We start from the raw sequence: 15,733 nt of genomic DNA, 5'->3' as shown, positions 1-15,733 counted from the left end.
TGGGAACGAAGCAGTCTGTTGGGATAATATGGTACTATCAGCTCTTTGAGATATGAAGGAGCCTGGCCATTGAGGGCCTTATATGTAAGGAGAATGATTTTAAAATCAATTCTGGATTTTACAGGAAGCCAATGAAGAGAAGCTAATACAGGAGTAATATGATATAGGCTTTTTAGAGAGTTAACTGGACATCCTGATAATAGGGAATTACAGAATTACTGCGACAGAATGTTCCTAATCTTACTGATATTGCGCAGGTGAAAGAAGGCGGTCCTAGAGACTTGTTTTATATGTGAGTTAAGGGACAGATCCTGATCAAAAATAACTCCAAGGTTCCTCACAGTCGTACTGGAGGCTAAATTAATGCCATCCAGAGTAACTATATGATTAGATAAACTGTTTCTGAGGTGTTTGGGACCAAACAAAATAACCTCAGTTTTGTCTGAATTCAGAAGAAGAAAGTTTCAGGTCATTCAGGCCTTTATGTCTTTAAGACATGCCTGAAGTATGGCTAACTGATCTGTTTCATCTGGTTTCATAGATAAATATAGCTGGGTATTATTCGCCTAGCTTCCTTGTCAACTGCAGCATGAACAGTATAGCTCAGTATAAATGATCATCACCTGGACCATGTTTGGAATTGTGAGATGCCAATTCACAAGAGACACTGGATTTTTATTTTGCTTTATTCTTGAATTCTTTGTTTTAATTTGAAATGATTAAGGCCCAGCAGGCCCAATTTATCACCTTGATGTTAGTAACCTGTTCTGACTTGATTGATGTATTTGTGTGTAACTGTAGATGCTACATCAGTGTCAGCTTGGTGTGTTATAATGAGTAACTTTTATTGTTACCAGCTACATTTTATTGTCAAACAATATTTTTTATATGATTAGTGGAAGTGGCAGTTTCCAGTTTATGAGAGGTGTATATCTAGTATTTCAACTGTTAATGTTCATTGCTGGTGTTCAAGTAAAACATCAGTGTGCTTGCACATGCAGTCATTTTAAGCACACGTGTCCCTTTTACCTGTGAAATAGAATTTTGTGGAAGTGTGAAATGCCTCTTCACAAGAGGAACTGGGTTTTTATTTCTTTTTTCCTTAAATTTCCAAATGAAGCTCATTTTGAACACTGAGTAATTTACAGTGGGACTTTGTGTGTCCTCTTTGCTTCTTAAAGACAGAAAGATATCTACCATCATCAGTATCTAGTTCAGAAGCAGCTTTGGATTTTGAGGCCATGTAGGATTTAACACTATTTGCTCATAACTGTCAGGAAGCTTTGTTACAGTCAACAATATTGTAATGTGAGAACACACTTCTGTTCAGTTAATGTGGTACTTTAGGCAACACTTCAGTGTCTGCTTTACTAGTTGACCCTTGTGTTCACAGCCATGTTATCAATAAATATGCTGCTAACTTTAAACATGTATTTATTGGTCGCTCTTTAAAAAGTTTGACAGCAACATGAATTTTCCTGTTTTATAAAAGCAAATTCTTTTCTCACTGAAGCAATAATTGTGTTCATTCATTAATTATCTGTGTTTGTTGAAGGTAGAAACACATGGCCCTGATGGAAGAATTTCATTGTTCGCCTTATATGAATATCATAATTAGGTGAAGAAGAAGAAGAAGATCCAAATTGGCAGAACTCTTGTCTAAACTTGCAAACTTTAGTAAAGTTTAGTAAAGCGATTTTTGAATTTTCTCAATTTGAAGGTTTAAGTTGAGAAAATTCAAAAATCTCTTCCATTATCTTGCCTTGATAATTTGAGTTTTCTCAACATTTAGTTTTTACAGTGTACCAACTCCCCTGCCGTGACCTGCTCTGCTTCCCTACTCTCACCTCTACCCTCAACACTCAGATTCTGGTTCCTCCTGGTCCTACCTCTGCTTCACAAAGACTCTGTGGCTCATGGCCCTTGAGTGACTTTTTGTTTGGATTCTTTGTTTCATGGTTTGTTTGTTTGGATTCATAATTTCCTGTTTTACTTTCAAATTACTTACCTAGTGTGTTGGTGTTTTACTTTCTGTCCTTATGTCTTTTTCCTGCTTCTGTGATTGTCTGTCCCGCCCTGATGTGTTTCACTTGTTACACAGTTCCCTTGTGTATCACTGTGTTTCCTTCATTCCTCTGAGTTTCCTCCTGCTTCTACTTAGTTCCTGTTCATGTTTGACTGGCAACAGGAATTGTCATGTTTCATACTTTGATGTACTCGTCTTAGCAGGTTGACCAGATCCATTTAAACACTAGGACAGAAAAGCACCTTGATTATGCTACACTGTGAAGCTTGTCTGAAGTCACAATGACAGGAGGCCCAGCCCCATTATGGTCTATCTGCACACATATCTGCCTTCATTCAAGATACAAATATGAAACTGGTGGAAACAGTAAGTGATATTTATCCACATTAATGTGAAGCCTGAATGTTTGTGTTGAAGACATCACTGTTGAAATGGAGAATTTAGTTCCATTGGAGCTCAGCTGATTCAACTGATCAATAATCAATAATAATGAAAACATCAAACAGCAGCAGAGTGTTTGTGTGTGTGTTCACACTGGGAGTCATGAGGAGGATACATGTCTTAGCATGTGAACTCCAGTCTGACTGAGACCCAGTCCAACCAGTCACACTGCATATTAATGAAGAGACCACACACACACACACACACATACACACACACACCTCTCTGGGCAAAGCCTTGCAGTTTACTTTCACTTTGACCAAAATTTCTGGCGCAGATGATTTTCTCCATCTGAAGGTAAATGTCAGCGGTTTTAATGTTAAAACTCGTCAACACTCGCTGTTGTTACCTGGGATTTCTGACCTTTGAGTTATTGTGGTTTTTTTTATTGTGGGTTTGAAACAGTCGTTGTCTCAAAGTGAAATATCAGCTTGGAAATTTTAGACGAGTAAAGATGACATTCATGTGTGTGTGTGTGTGTGTGTGTGTTTAAAGGATAGAAATTTCCTTTAAAAAAAGTTTTACTATTATAGCATATATATATATATATATATGTGTGTGTGTGTGTGTGTGTGTGTGTGTATGTATTATGGCATGCCGTTTAGGAATTTATATATGGGCGATTCCGCCAAAAGAGTAACATTTCCGTCCCCAGCATATCATTGTATATTAAATGTATAAACACAAGTAATAATATAATACAAATTATATTTTATTACTATACAAAACACTGTACACAAGGGAAAACAATTTATGTGGTTGATATTCTTTTAAACATATTTTTTTTTGTTTTTGTTTAATTTTGAAGAGTTACAACGAGCAAATTGCACTCTTTTGGCGGAATGACCCATATATATGGAATGAAAGTCTGAATATATGGAATAAAACTTGAATATATGGAATGAAAGTCTGAATATATGGAATGAAACTTGAATATATGGAATAAAACTGAATATATGGAATGAAACTTGAATATATGGAATGAAAGTCTGAATATATGTAATGACAGTTTGACGCCACTGCCGCCATGTTTTGTTTTGTTTTTTTTTTTTTTTTTGTCGATTTGATTACAGGCTAATGAGCGAACACCATGAGCGAATCTGCAGGAAATTTGGTGTCGGCACTTTTAAACAATGAGGAGATAATAAACACTCTGGCGACTGTATGTACGGGTCAAAATACAGCTAACCAAATCCAGTACCGTTCTACCGATGAAGAAATTTATTCTATTTTTCACCGTGGAAGACCGAGTGCAGGGAATGTCCCCGGTCAGGCTGTTCTCGTACCTTCAACCTCACAGGTACCCCCCACAGCTCCCAGGACACAGGAGGTAATAACAGAACAGAATGCATTTCAATTTAAATATCCCTTCCAGCAGTAGCCATAATCTTACTCCTCTGCCTCCTTTAGCGATAATGGTATGTGTAATAAATGTAGCATTTTTGTAGCATTGGAGGCGAGACTTAGGGAAGTAGAGGCTCGGCTCCGCACCATAGATAATCGCCCCGCAGCAGCGCTAGCTAGTCAGTCCCCTGTAGCTGATGCGGACCAGCCTAAATTAGCTACAGCTAGCCGTCCTACGTTAGCTCCTGTCAGCCGTTCCCCGGCAGCTCCCGAGCAGCCGGGAAGCCAGGGCGGCTGGGTGGCAGTCCGAAGGAAACATAGCATGAAACAAAGGCCCGTGGTTAACCATCAACCGCTTCATGTTTCAAACAGATTTTCCCCAATCAGCGACACACCCGCTGAGGAAAAAACTCTGGTTATTGGCAGCTCCATTTTGCGAAATGTGAAGTTAGAGACTCCAGCGACCATAGTTAAATGCATTCCTGGGGCCAGAGCGGGCGACGTTGAATCGTATTTAAAACTGCTGGCTAAGGATAAACGTAGATTTGGTAAGATCGTTATTCACGTCGGCGGTAATGACACCCGATTACGCCAATCGGAGGTCACTAAAATTAATGTGGAGTCGGTGTGTAACTTTGCCAAAACAATGTCGGACTCCGTAGTGTTCTCTGGACCCTTGCCCGATTTGACCAGTGATGACATGTTTAGCCGTATGTCTTCATTCCGTCGCTGGCTGTCTAGGTGGTGTCCAGCAAACGACGTGGCCTTCATTGATAACTGGAAAACTTTTTGGGGAAAACCTGGTCTGATTAGGAGAGACGGCATCCATCCCACTTTGGATGGTGCAGCTCTCATATCTAGAAATATGACAGATTTCATTAGAAAACCTAAGTCATGACAACCCAGAGTTGAGACCAGGAGGCAGAGTTGCAGTCCTACACGCTTCTCTGCAGTTTCTCTAGAGCTGTCACCCACCCATGATTCTCATGATTCTTATTATTCCTACCATTCTAACGATTCCCTTTATCCTATAGAGACTGTGTCTGCTCCCCGTCAACAAAAAGTGCATAAATTAAAAAATGCAAGAGGTGTTATTCATAAAAACCTCAAAAAAATTTGTACTACAAAAGCATCTGAACCTAAAAACACCACAATCAGATGTGGGCTATTAAACATTAGATCTCTCTTGTCTAAGTCTCTGTTAGTGAATGATTTGATAATGGATCAGCAGATTGATTTATTCTGTCTTACTGAGACCTGGCTACAGGAGGAAGAGTATGTCAGTCTAAATGAGTCAACCCCTGCTAGTCATATTAATTATCACATTCCTCGAGGCACAGGCCGAGGAGGAGGAGTGGCAGCAATCTACCACTCAAGTTTATTAATTAATCCTAGACCTAAGCCGAAATATAGTACATTTGAAAGCCTTATCCTCAGCCTCTCACATCCAAACTGGAAGACAGAAAAACCAGTACTATTTGCTGTGGTGTATCGTCCACCTGCTGCTTACTCTGAGTTTTTGTCTGAATTCACTGAATTTTTATCTGATTTAGTGCTTAGTACGGATAGAGTAATTATAGTGGGCGACTTTAATATTCATGTCGATACCCACAATGACAGCCTTAAGACTGCTTTCTATTCAGTATTAGACTCAATTGGCTTTTTGCAAAATGTTAACAAACCAACTCACTGTTTCAATCACACCCTTGATCTTGTACTAACCTATGGCATAGAAGCTGAATATTTGACAGTATTCCCTCAGAACCCTGTTTTATCTGATCATTCTTTAGTAACATTTGAATTTACAATAATGAACTGCACAGCATCTGAGAAAAAAATTAACTACTGTAGATTTCTGTCTGATAATGCTGTTATTAAATATAAGGAAGCTATTCCATCTTTATTATCTCCACTGCCATGTGCCAGTTTTACAGAGGACAATGACCTAAACGTTACTCCAGCAGATATAGACTATCTAGTTGATAATACTGCTGCTTCATTGCGTTCAACCCTCGACTCTGTTGCCCCTTTGAAAAAGAAGGTCAGTAATCAGAGGAAGCTAGCTCCATGGTACAATTCACAAATACGTACTTTAAAGCAGATATCACGAAAGCTGGAAAGGAAATGGTTATCCACTAACTTAGAGGAATTCCGCCTAGCCTGGAAAGATAGCTTTATAATGTATAAAAAAGCCCTCCGTAAGGCAAGAACTGCCTATTACTCATCATTAATAGAGGAAAACAAGAACAACCCCAGGTTTCTTTTCAGCACTGTAGCCAGGCTGACAAAGAGCCATAGCTCTGTTGTACCATCCATCCCTCTAGCTCTCACTAGTAATGACTTTATGAGCTTCTTTAGCAACAAAATAGTAGACATTAGAGACAGAATCCATCTCATCCTGCCTACAACTGTTAATGATGTAGGTATGTCCAGAACAGCATCTTTAGAAACATCTTCCAGTCCTGATTTGCCGTTAGACTGTTTCTCTCCCATAGATCTAGCTGAATTGACTTCAATAATTTCTAAATCTAAATCATCAACATGTCTTTTGGATTCTATCCCGACCAGGCTTCTTAAAGAGGTGATGCCTTTGATTGGCACTCACATATTAGATCAAATAAATCTCTCGTTGGTTACAGGATATGTTCCACAGGCTTTTAAGGTTGCAGTTATCAAACCTTTACTTAAAAAGCCTTCTCTGGACTCTGACATTCTGGCAAACTACAGACCTATATCCAATCTCCCCTTTAATTCTAAAATTCTTGAAAAGGCTGTTGCATCTCAGTTGTGTGATCATCTACATAGGAACGGTTTGTTTGAAGTTTTTCAGTCAGGATTTAGAGTTCATCATAGCACAGAGACAGCACTGGTGAAAGTTACCAACGACCTTCTTATAGCATCAGATAATGGACTCGTCTCTATACTTGTCCTGCTAGATCTTAGTGCTGCATTTGACACCATTGATCATGGTATCCTATTGGAAAGATTGGAACATGTTATTGGGATTAAAGGAACAGCACTAGGCTGGTTTAAATCATATCTATCAGATAGATACCAGTTTGTTCATGTTAATGATGATCCCTCCATATATACCAGAGTAAGTCATGGAGTTCCACAGGGTTCTGTGCTTGGACCGATACTGTTCACCTTATACATGCTTCCCCTAGGCAATATTATCAGGAAGCATGGAATAAATTTCCATTGTTATGCGGATGATACCCAGCTATATTTATCTATGAAACCAGACGAAACAGATCAGTTAGCCATACTTCAGGCATGTCTTAAAGACATAAAGGCCTGGATGACCTGTAACTTTCTTCTTCTGAATTCAGACAAAACTGAGGTTATTTTGTTTGGTCCCAAACACCTCAGAAACAGTTTATCTAATCATATAGTTACTCTGGATGGCATTAATTTAGCCTCCAGTACGACTGTGAGGAACCTCGGAGTTATTTTTGATCAGGATCTATCCTTTAACTCACATATAAAACAAGCCTCCAGGACCGCCTTCTTTCACCTGCGCAATATCAGTAAGATTAGGAACATTCTGTCGCCGAGTGATGCTGAAAAACTAGTCCATGCTTTTGTTACTTCTAGGCTGGACTACTGTAATTCCCTATTATCAGGATGTCCAGTTAACTCTCTAAAGAGCATCCAGCTGATCCAAAATGCTGCAGCAAGAGTACTGACTGGAATTAGCAAGAGAGATCATATTACTCCTGTACTAACTTCTCTTCATTGGCTTCCTGTAAAATCCAGAATTGATTTTAAAATCCTTCTCCTTACATATAAGGCCCTCAATGGCCAGGCTCCTTCATATCTCAAAGAGCTGATAGTACCATATCATCCTAACAGACTGCTTCGTTCCCAGAATGCAGGTTTGCTTATGGTTCCCAAAATCTCTAAAAGTAGAATGGGAGGCCGAGCCTTTAGCTATCAGGCCCCTCTCCTATGGAACCAACTGCCAGTTTGGGTTCGGGAAGCAGACACCCTCTCTAATTTTAAAACGAAGCTTAAAACCTTCTTGTTTGATAAAGCTTATAATTAGTTGTAGTTACAGTCCTAGTTATTTATTAAACTTATAGTTAGTCACAATTATCTCTATAGACAATGTTACAGTTAAGGATATAGCCCTTAGTAGGGCTGGCTCAGGCAACTGAATTCATCCCCTAGTTATGCTGCTATAGGCCTAGGCTGCTGGGGGACATCCCTTGATGTACTGCGCACTTCTTCTTCTTTCTCTTTCTCTCCTCAGATCCACTCTCAAATTTATTAGCCTTTATTACATGTCATTAACTCTGTGTCCTCTATGTCCCGTAGTCCTGTGTTTGTTTCTCTCTGGTCTCTCTTTCTCTGTACCTTTCTGCAGGTACCTCTGGCTCCGGAGCTGCATGTCCTATGGTCCTGGCTCCACCCACCTGCTGCTGTTTATTGTTTACAATGATCTATTTCTAACATGTTTTAATGTTCCATTCTGCTACAGATAAATATTTGATTAATATTCTTTGCAAACTGCAATGTAAATAATTACCAGTCATGACAGCTTTTTGCCTCCGTGCTCTGTTTCATAATTCTAATCTGCTGAGCACACATTATCAAATAACTGTTTACTAACTGTAATGCAAATACTGACCCACATTGTCTGTATTATGCTGCATGTCTTTCTCCCCCTCTCCTCCATTCCTAGCTGTCCTGTCTTCCTCCTTTTCCTCCTTTCACCCAGCCCGGCCATCGGCAGGAGGGTCCCCCATCTGAGCCAGGTTCTGCTCAAGTTTTCTTCCTGTTAAAAGGGAGTTTTCCTTGCCGCTGTCGCCTTAAGTGCTTGCTCTGGGGTCAGGCTCTGGGTCTCTGTAAAGCGCTTTGAGACAATTTTGATTGTGGAAGGCGCTATATAAATAAAATTGAATTGAATTGAATTGAAAATTGAATTCAAGGCCACCAGACTCCATTAACAAAAACGGCAATTTTAACGTTACTGCGATAGGTTATTGTGCGACTTTGATGTCTTAAAGATTGTTGCGTTAGCCTGAAGGTTAGCCTGATTTAATATTAGTAGCGTTTTAAAGTATTGCCTACGTCACGCACTAAGATAATATCTTTCAAATTAATGATTTGCATTAGTGCAAAACATTGTTTTATCAATCATGTTTTATTTTCAATAACATTGCAGTAAGTTATGACGTTACACAATTTAATAATGTACTATGGTAAACAAATGTTAATGTAATCAATCAAAATTAAGTCAATATACAGTAGGCCATATGTTTATTGTATGTAAATGTGTAATATAGTACCTGTTTTTACAATGTTTAATGTAATTGAATACAATTAGTTTTTCTTTAATGTTTCTAAGGTTTCAGGCAAGTAATCCAGTGGCTCAGTCTTTCACCAAAGAAGTAATTCTCCTGCCAGACCATACATCTACAAATGTACCAAGGCGAGCCAGCAAAGCTTGGCTTTTTGAAAATGGACATATAAAATCTGCCTTGGAATTTGGCTGTCACTGGGATTCTGGCAGAGTAATGCAGGCAATAACGGAGGCCTTCCAGCCAATAGTGGATGGATGCAGGTAAGCTTTTGATCAGTCTATAGTTTTTGCAATTATGTCCTATTGTAGTATGAAAGATTAATTTTAAAATATGTTTTTCAAATTAATTTTTACATTCCATATTGCTGCTGCCTATTTCTAACAAGCTTGGACACAAACAATTTTGACTTTGGTCAATACATTGTGGTTGTAAATATCTAGTAACAATTCTTTTAAAGTTGTGTTGACTTGCAAAATGACAGAATGTAAATTTCTGTGTGCACATATTACACATTGAAACTAAAACCTTTCTATGTACTGTATTGCATTCTTTTACCTTTAACCGGTTTCATATGTGTGTTTCATACCTTAAGGTTACAGATCTTGATGCCTTGTCACAACAAACTACTTGAACCATCCCTCACCTCCAATCAGACTTTGAGTGGAAGCCTTTTGAAAAAACTGTTTCATCAGAAGTCCATTTATGTCAGGCCTGACAAAGTCATTTTAAGTGAGGAAAAAGATTCTGTAAGTAGTGCATGAAGATATTGTATATTACTGGTACTAGAAATACTATATTTTACACTGGATGTTTTACATTATTACTTGTACTATGCTCTGACATAATATGAACGTAGTTTTCTTATTAGTATAGTGTATTTGATCCATAAAGTTTGTTGTGTTTATCTGTTTTAATTGACAGTCATCTTCTGATGGAGACAGTAGCCATGCACAGAGCCATGATTTTGCTCAAGCATTGGACAGTGACAAATCTGGTAAATATTTTTATCTACAAACAACATTAAAATGATGCTGGTCATGATTAGTTGAGCAGGATAATAGAGATAGGAATCAAATGTTATAAGAGGCTTCAATGATAAAGAAGACTTATGGGCCAGTTCAGGTAGACAGGTAGATACAGGTCAAGGTTAGGGTTCAGGTGGCTTCTCCAAAGCGTGACACAAGGTATGAAACCATCATTGTAACATCAATGAATTGACGGTGGGAAAGTGCCAGTTAAGTGGAAACAGGTGGACAAGGAGGGTTAGGTAACTGCAGGGCTCATAAGGGAAGTTGTGCAGTTGGGTGTGGCAGTCAGTGGTTTGAGGTGGGGGTGTGGCTGAAAGTAGGAACAGAGAGCCAGATTGTGAAAGGTTTTTGTTTTTTCACAATTAGATTATTTTAAGTAATATTTTGTGTAGAAAATGTATATCTACCACCACTTAATGTGTTCTGATGCTCACTTTCATTTAAATGTTACTCAAGAGTTAATGTTAATTGACTATTTTTTCACATTCTTGCAGTCATTGGTAGTGTAGGTGACATCTCCAAAGAGGTTGTCTCAGCTATCACCACTGTTGAGGCCCAGTCCTTTTCAGGACCTTCCATCAAGAATGGTGATCAAATTATCTGGTGTGTTGCTACCCAAGATATTTGCACCAGTGCCCCTTCAATCTCAGACACCACCACCACGTCCACTAGCGCTCCTGTCATCACTATTGATGAAACTCTCACGCTGTCCAGTGGAACTTCTGCCATCTCCAGTGGGAATAGCCATGGCTTGCTTATTGATCCCACTGTCAATGCTAGTGGTGAACAGCATTGCTTTTCTGCTAAGAATACCCCTGGTGTGTCCCATGATCCCACCCAACGCAACACATCTGGCAGTAGTTCTTCCAGCACAACCTACAGGTCCATGTTTTGTTCATTTTTGTCTTTTCATACAGTTTTTAAGGTGTGGGCCTTATTTAAAGTGCAATTTGTGTGTAAAAATATATTTATTTCATACTAAATGATAGTGCCCCTATTTTTACACACTTACTGTCCATTCAATGCCATCCATTCAAGAACATTGCAGTTATTAGACCAGCGAGCATGGTCTTAGTCTCGTGGCAATGCAATTCTCTATGTCAAAATCATATATGTGTACCTTAATATCCATTAAAATATTGCTGTTTTTATTTTGTAGTACATACCTTGAGCTGTTTGAGGAAGAATGTCTCTGATGACCCGGATCTTAAATTGTAATGGAATGTATTGTCTAGACTAGTAGCAAGAAGATTTAACAAGTTGCAATGTAAATGGGGCAGAAATGTATTTATGAATGCACAGTAGTGATTTTTTGGTCTTTATCTGATATCCATTGACACTAACCATATTGCGTTACTGTTTCAGTGATTTAAAGATGACTTTAGAGAGAATAATGGAGCAGATTGCCTCTCGAGTAAATAATGACAGCACTGTACGCTTCAATATCATAAGAAGAAATGTGTGGGATGGAGCGTCCAGAGCCATGTGCAGATCCAATTTTTCACCTGAGAAGAAGGTAGATGTTAAGTTCACTGATGACTATGGAATATCTGAGGGTGCCGTGGACAATGGAGGGCCTACTCGGGAGTTTTTTCGACTCTGCCTAGATGAGATCAAGGACAAACTTGGCATCTTTGAGGGTCCATCTAATGCTAAAGTCCTCACATGCAACTCCAAAGGTACACGATTAAACATATTCACACAAATGGGTGATATTGTGACATAATTGTTTTTGATGTAACCAGTTGTTAATTTTTATTTGATAGCAATGAAAGACAATGGATACTTCTATGCTGGCCAGATCATGGCAATGTCACTTGCCCATGGGGGCAAAGTCCATGTTTCCTGTCTGAGCTCTTGTATGACTGTCTTCAAAAAGGTCCTGACAGTGTCAAAGTTAAAATTGAACATATTCATGATGAAGAAATAAGGTCACAGGTGCAGTCGGTGAGCATATTTAAACAGTAAAATTAACTGTTGTATAACTTAATTCAGAATAGTATAATAGTCAATAAATACTATCTTCATACCCCAATGTTATTTAACATTTTTAGATCTTACAGGCTGAGACTGAATCTCAGCTGCAAGATGCAGTTGCGCAGGCTGCCAGCTTGATTAGTCTTGCTGGTCACAATGTTCGTATAACACTGGAAAACAAGCAAGAGACTGCTTTGGACTTGGCTCACTGGTATGTCCTCCAGCGGACCCGTGCAGCTTTTGAAAGGTATGTTTGGTTTATGTTGGTAAAATGCAGAAAAAATAGCTTTTGAGTTGTTGTTGTACAAACTATTTTCCACAGTATCAAAAAAATTTGAATGATGGATACAGAGTTCCATAGTGCACCAACAAGTGAAAGTATAATCGACTTTTTTCTGGAATTCATTAGGGACCTCACCACATTAAATGTGTAAAAAAAAATCTAAAACCTAAAAAACCTAAATTGCACATTACCATTTGTTTCCTTTTTACATTGTTTCTTTTTTACTAGGTTCAGAGCTGGGTTAACGTCTCTAGGTGTCCTAGATGCTCTCCAGAGATACCCACTACAAACAAAGGGCCTTTTTGTGAAGAGTGAAAAGGGATTAACAGCATCTGATGTAGAGAATCTCTTCCAGATCATCTACTCCGAAAGAGGGAGTAATGCATTCCAAGAACAGTGCCGGACCCTGGCTTTCTGGCAAGACTATCTGCAGGATGCTGAAAGTAAGTTTGGCATTTGGCACAGTGTTTCAGTATGAGACTTTTAATTGCTAACTATTGTTAGCAATTAAAATTGTATTATTTATAGTATTACAAATTAATAAACAGAATTTGACCTCTCCACGTTGTAATGCATACCATAAATTTATATAAAGCTACCACCATATATTGGTTGTTATGGCTGTTGCAGACAAATAATGTTACCAACTTATTGGTATATTTTTTTGCTGCTAATTATTGCTTCTAAAATCTTTATTAGATTCTTGTTAACTTTGTCTACGCCATTATGGTCAATGTTTACAAATCCCAGTGTAACTTCAATAACCATTAATGGAATTAACTACTCATCCTTCTTACTTTACTTTTGCATCACTCCAGTTGTATAATACTTAATTACTCTATGAATACCAGTAGGTGTATACATAATTTAGTTGTGTTACTCTCTTATGTTTTACAGTTGAAAACGATGTCTCTCTGGAGGATATTCTTGTTTTCTTCTCTGGATGTGACAGCATTCCTGCATTGGGTTTCTCGCCAAAGCCAAAGCTCGAGTTCATCACCCACTCACGATTTCCAGTGGCTAATACTTGCGAAAATATTCTTTGCTTACCAGTTTATGCAGCATATACTGCTTTTAAAGCGAACATGGATTTTGCCATACGCAATTCACCAGGATTTGGAAACGCATGAGTGGTAATATTGTGGAGGGCTTGTAGAGCTCGAGTTACACAGTTGTTGGTTTTTTTTTTGTTATTTCTTGAGACAAAAAAGTCAAGAATTTACTGTAATACACATATTACTGTCAAGAACAGCAGGAAAAATATACAGTAAAACAATCTTAAGTTCTTTTTTACATTTGAAGATATATTTCAAGTCACGGTTTTGTGTTTTGGATTTATTAATGTGAACTTGGTGAACTCTTTTAAGTTGATAAACAATAATAAGCGTAACAATAACCACAGTTATGGTTTGTGCTGTCAACTGGGGGCGGATTGACAGCCAGATTTAGCTGAATCACTGTATACTATGATTAAACCTCCCATTAACACATGCTGCATAGGAGGAAAGTCTCATTGTAGTTGTTTAGAAATGTTGCCTAGCCACAAGGTTGTGGTATGACTTTCTAATATATAAACTGTTCTGTGTTCTTACTTTGTGTGTACTGGCTTAGTGTCTTTTTAGTATCTATTGTGGTGGGATATGTGCACCCCAGACTTTAAATGTAATTATTCCATTAGATAATTGAAAAAACTGTACACATTTATAAAAGAAGTAATCTTCATCAAAAGGGTTAAATACAGTAATACACAGCATGTATTCATATGATGATAACTACTATGGGTTTTCATGGGGGGAAGAATGTGTATTATACATCTTCTGTCATATGACCTGTAGACTCATCTTGTCCATTGTTGTCCTCTTTATGTTTAAGTGAATGATGGGAACAACTATCTTTGAAATTGGTCCAGTATTAAGCAAAATCAAATTGAGTCTTTGACAAAATAACAGCATTGCAGTTTGTGATTCTCTCAAAATGACTTATCTATACATGGTAACGCACTGCTTGTTTGTCTGACACCACAATAATGTCTAGAATGATGAACAGCAACACAGCTACTTAACTAAGTAACTCTTATCTTTGAAGCAGGTTACATGCTGTAAGAAAAAGCTCTATTCCATGATTTCCATCGTCAGTCAAGGGGTTAATTGGCCCTAACTCAATGTCCCACTGGTGGTGATAAGGGCGGTGCACATGCACATTATTGAATCTTTGATGTTGAGGCAGTTGGAGCATTCAAACTGTCCACAGTTGTAGTGGGGACCTGCTTTCCATTGTCCTTAATCTGTGGTTATTCCACTGCCTTACAAACTCATCCACAGATCTGTTTATTCTTGGAAGGTAAACATGGAAAAGAGACCTAATGTGAAGTGGGTTTGTGCTATCTAAAATTCCAACATTTTCCACAAAGAGGAAAAGGTCTTTGAAATATGCTGACACAACCCTGTTTAAAACTTGCCCTGTTTGGCCCACGATTCTGAATCATAAACCGTGCAATTTCAATATTTTCACTACCAGCATCACCCCTGACATGATGAGGGAGTCCAAAAACATTAACAGCACCCTGGAAAAGTTGCAAGGCAGTTGATGCTCTGTTGTCTGTGCAACATCTCAGGTAGGTAATGCAGCGGCTGTAGCCGTCGACTCCTCCATGGAATACAAATCCCCAGGGATTCAACTTGTGGTTTGTGTCAACATGCCTGGAATAAGAAGAAGTATTATTATAAACCATTTGGTTTCTCATCAAAATTTTACTTCTGGCTTTGTTGTCCTACTCTTTATCAATTAGGCTGTGCTGTGATAAAAATGTTGCAGCTTCTGAGATTGTTGGTAAATGTTCAATATGCAAGAATATAAGGTAGCACTGTACATCACACTGAAGTAATAACATGGTAACAGTGGAGTAACAGTTCATCAAAGAGATAATTTATTAATACAAAGGAGCCAGACTACATAGAAACTAAAACATGTTTTTCCCTGATAATCAGTATGCATCTATGTTTGGTTAAATCTGATATTACTATTAAATGAAATAGAAACTATTGGTAGTTAAGCATGTTCCAGTCCTGACCCATTGTTATCACACATAAACTACCACCTAGTGTTAATGTGACCAACATATTAATGTACAATTACTAATTGTGTATTGTTGCCATCCTTAAATGTGAGTCCGATTATTACCCTGGTACATGACTTTCAGTCTAATATACCCAGTGAATAATAATAATAATGGTTATTACTTTATTAATTGTCTTTATTATCAATTTATTACCCCACTATTATGCTGATATAATTTTTCTCTACATAATGACCATGCCACGGTGGC

The 15,733-nt window shown here is 38.2% G+C and overlaps 1 protein-coding gene across 2 annotated transcripts; it reads left to right on the top strand.

Moving 5' to 3' along the window:
- The first annotated feature begins 2,715 nt into the window (after positions 1–2,715).
- On the top strand, positions 2,716–13,999 carry LOC121193315. 2 transcript variants are annotated; one of them, XM_041055557.1, is made up of 11 exons: positions 2,716–2,764; positions 3,541–3,797; positions 9,165–9,380; positions 9,713–9,866; positions 10,042–10,114; positions 10,643–11,030; positions 11,514–11,827; positions 11,915–12,095; positions 12,203–12,372; positions 12,637–12,851; positions 13,306–13,999. In XM_041055557.1, the coding sequence occupies exons 2-8, from the start codon at positions 3,679–3,681 to the stop codon at positions 12,076–12,078; spliced, it is 1,428 nt and encodes a 475-aa protein (XP_040911491.1). In that variant the 5' UTR covers positions 2,716–2,764; positions 3,541–3,678; the 3' UTR covers positions 12,079–12,095; positions 12,203–12,372; positions 12,637–12,851; positions 13,306–13,999. The 2 variants fall into 2 exon arrangements, with proteins under 2 accessions (XP_040911491.1, XP_040911492.1); XM_041055558.1 differs by lacking the exons at positions 2,716–2,764; positions 3,541–3,797 and adding an exon at positions 8,541–8,571.
- The last annotated feature ends 1,734 nt before the right edge of the window (positions 14,000–15,733 follow it).

Source organism: Toxotes jaculatrix, chromosome 14 (assembly GCF_017976425.1).
Source record: "Toxotes jaculatrix isolate fToxJac2 chromosome 14, fToxJac2.pri, whole genome shotgun sequence".
In the NCBI taxonomy this organism is placed as follows: Eukaryota; Metazoa; Chordata; class Actinopteri; family Toxotidae; genus Toxotes; species Toxotes jaculatrix.
The sequence above is the reverse complement of the archived record's forward strand: the minus strand, read 5'-3'. Positions and strand labels throughout refer to the sequence as shown.

Coding starts and splice junctions, on each gene's coding strand:
- LOC121193315 (XM_041055557.1), top strand. CDS start 3,679: ATGAAGAAATTTATTCTATTTTTCACCGTGGAAGACCGAGTGCAGGGA. Junction 9,381..9,712: donor CCAATAGTGGATGGATGCAG/GTAAGCTTTTGA, acceptor TCATACCTTAAG/GTTACAGATCTTGATGCCTT. Junction 11,828..11,914: donor CCTCACATGCAACTCCAAAG/GTACACGATTAA, acceptor TTTATTTGATAG/CAATGAAAGACAATGGATAC.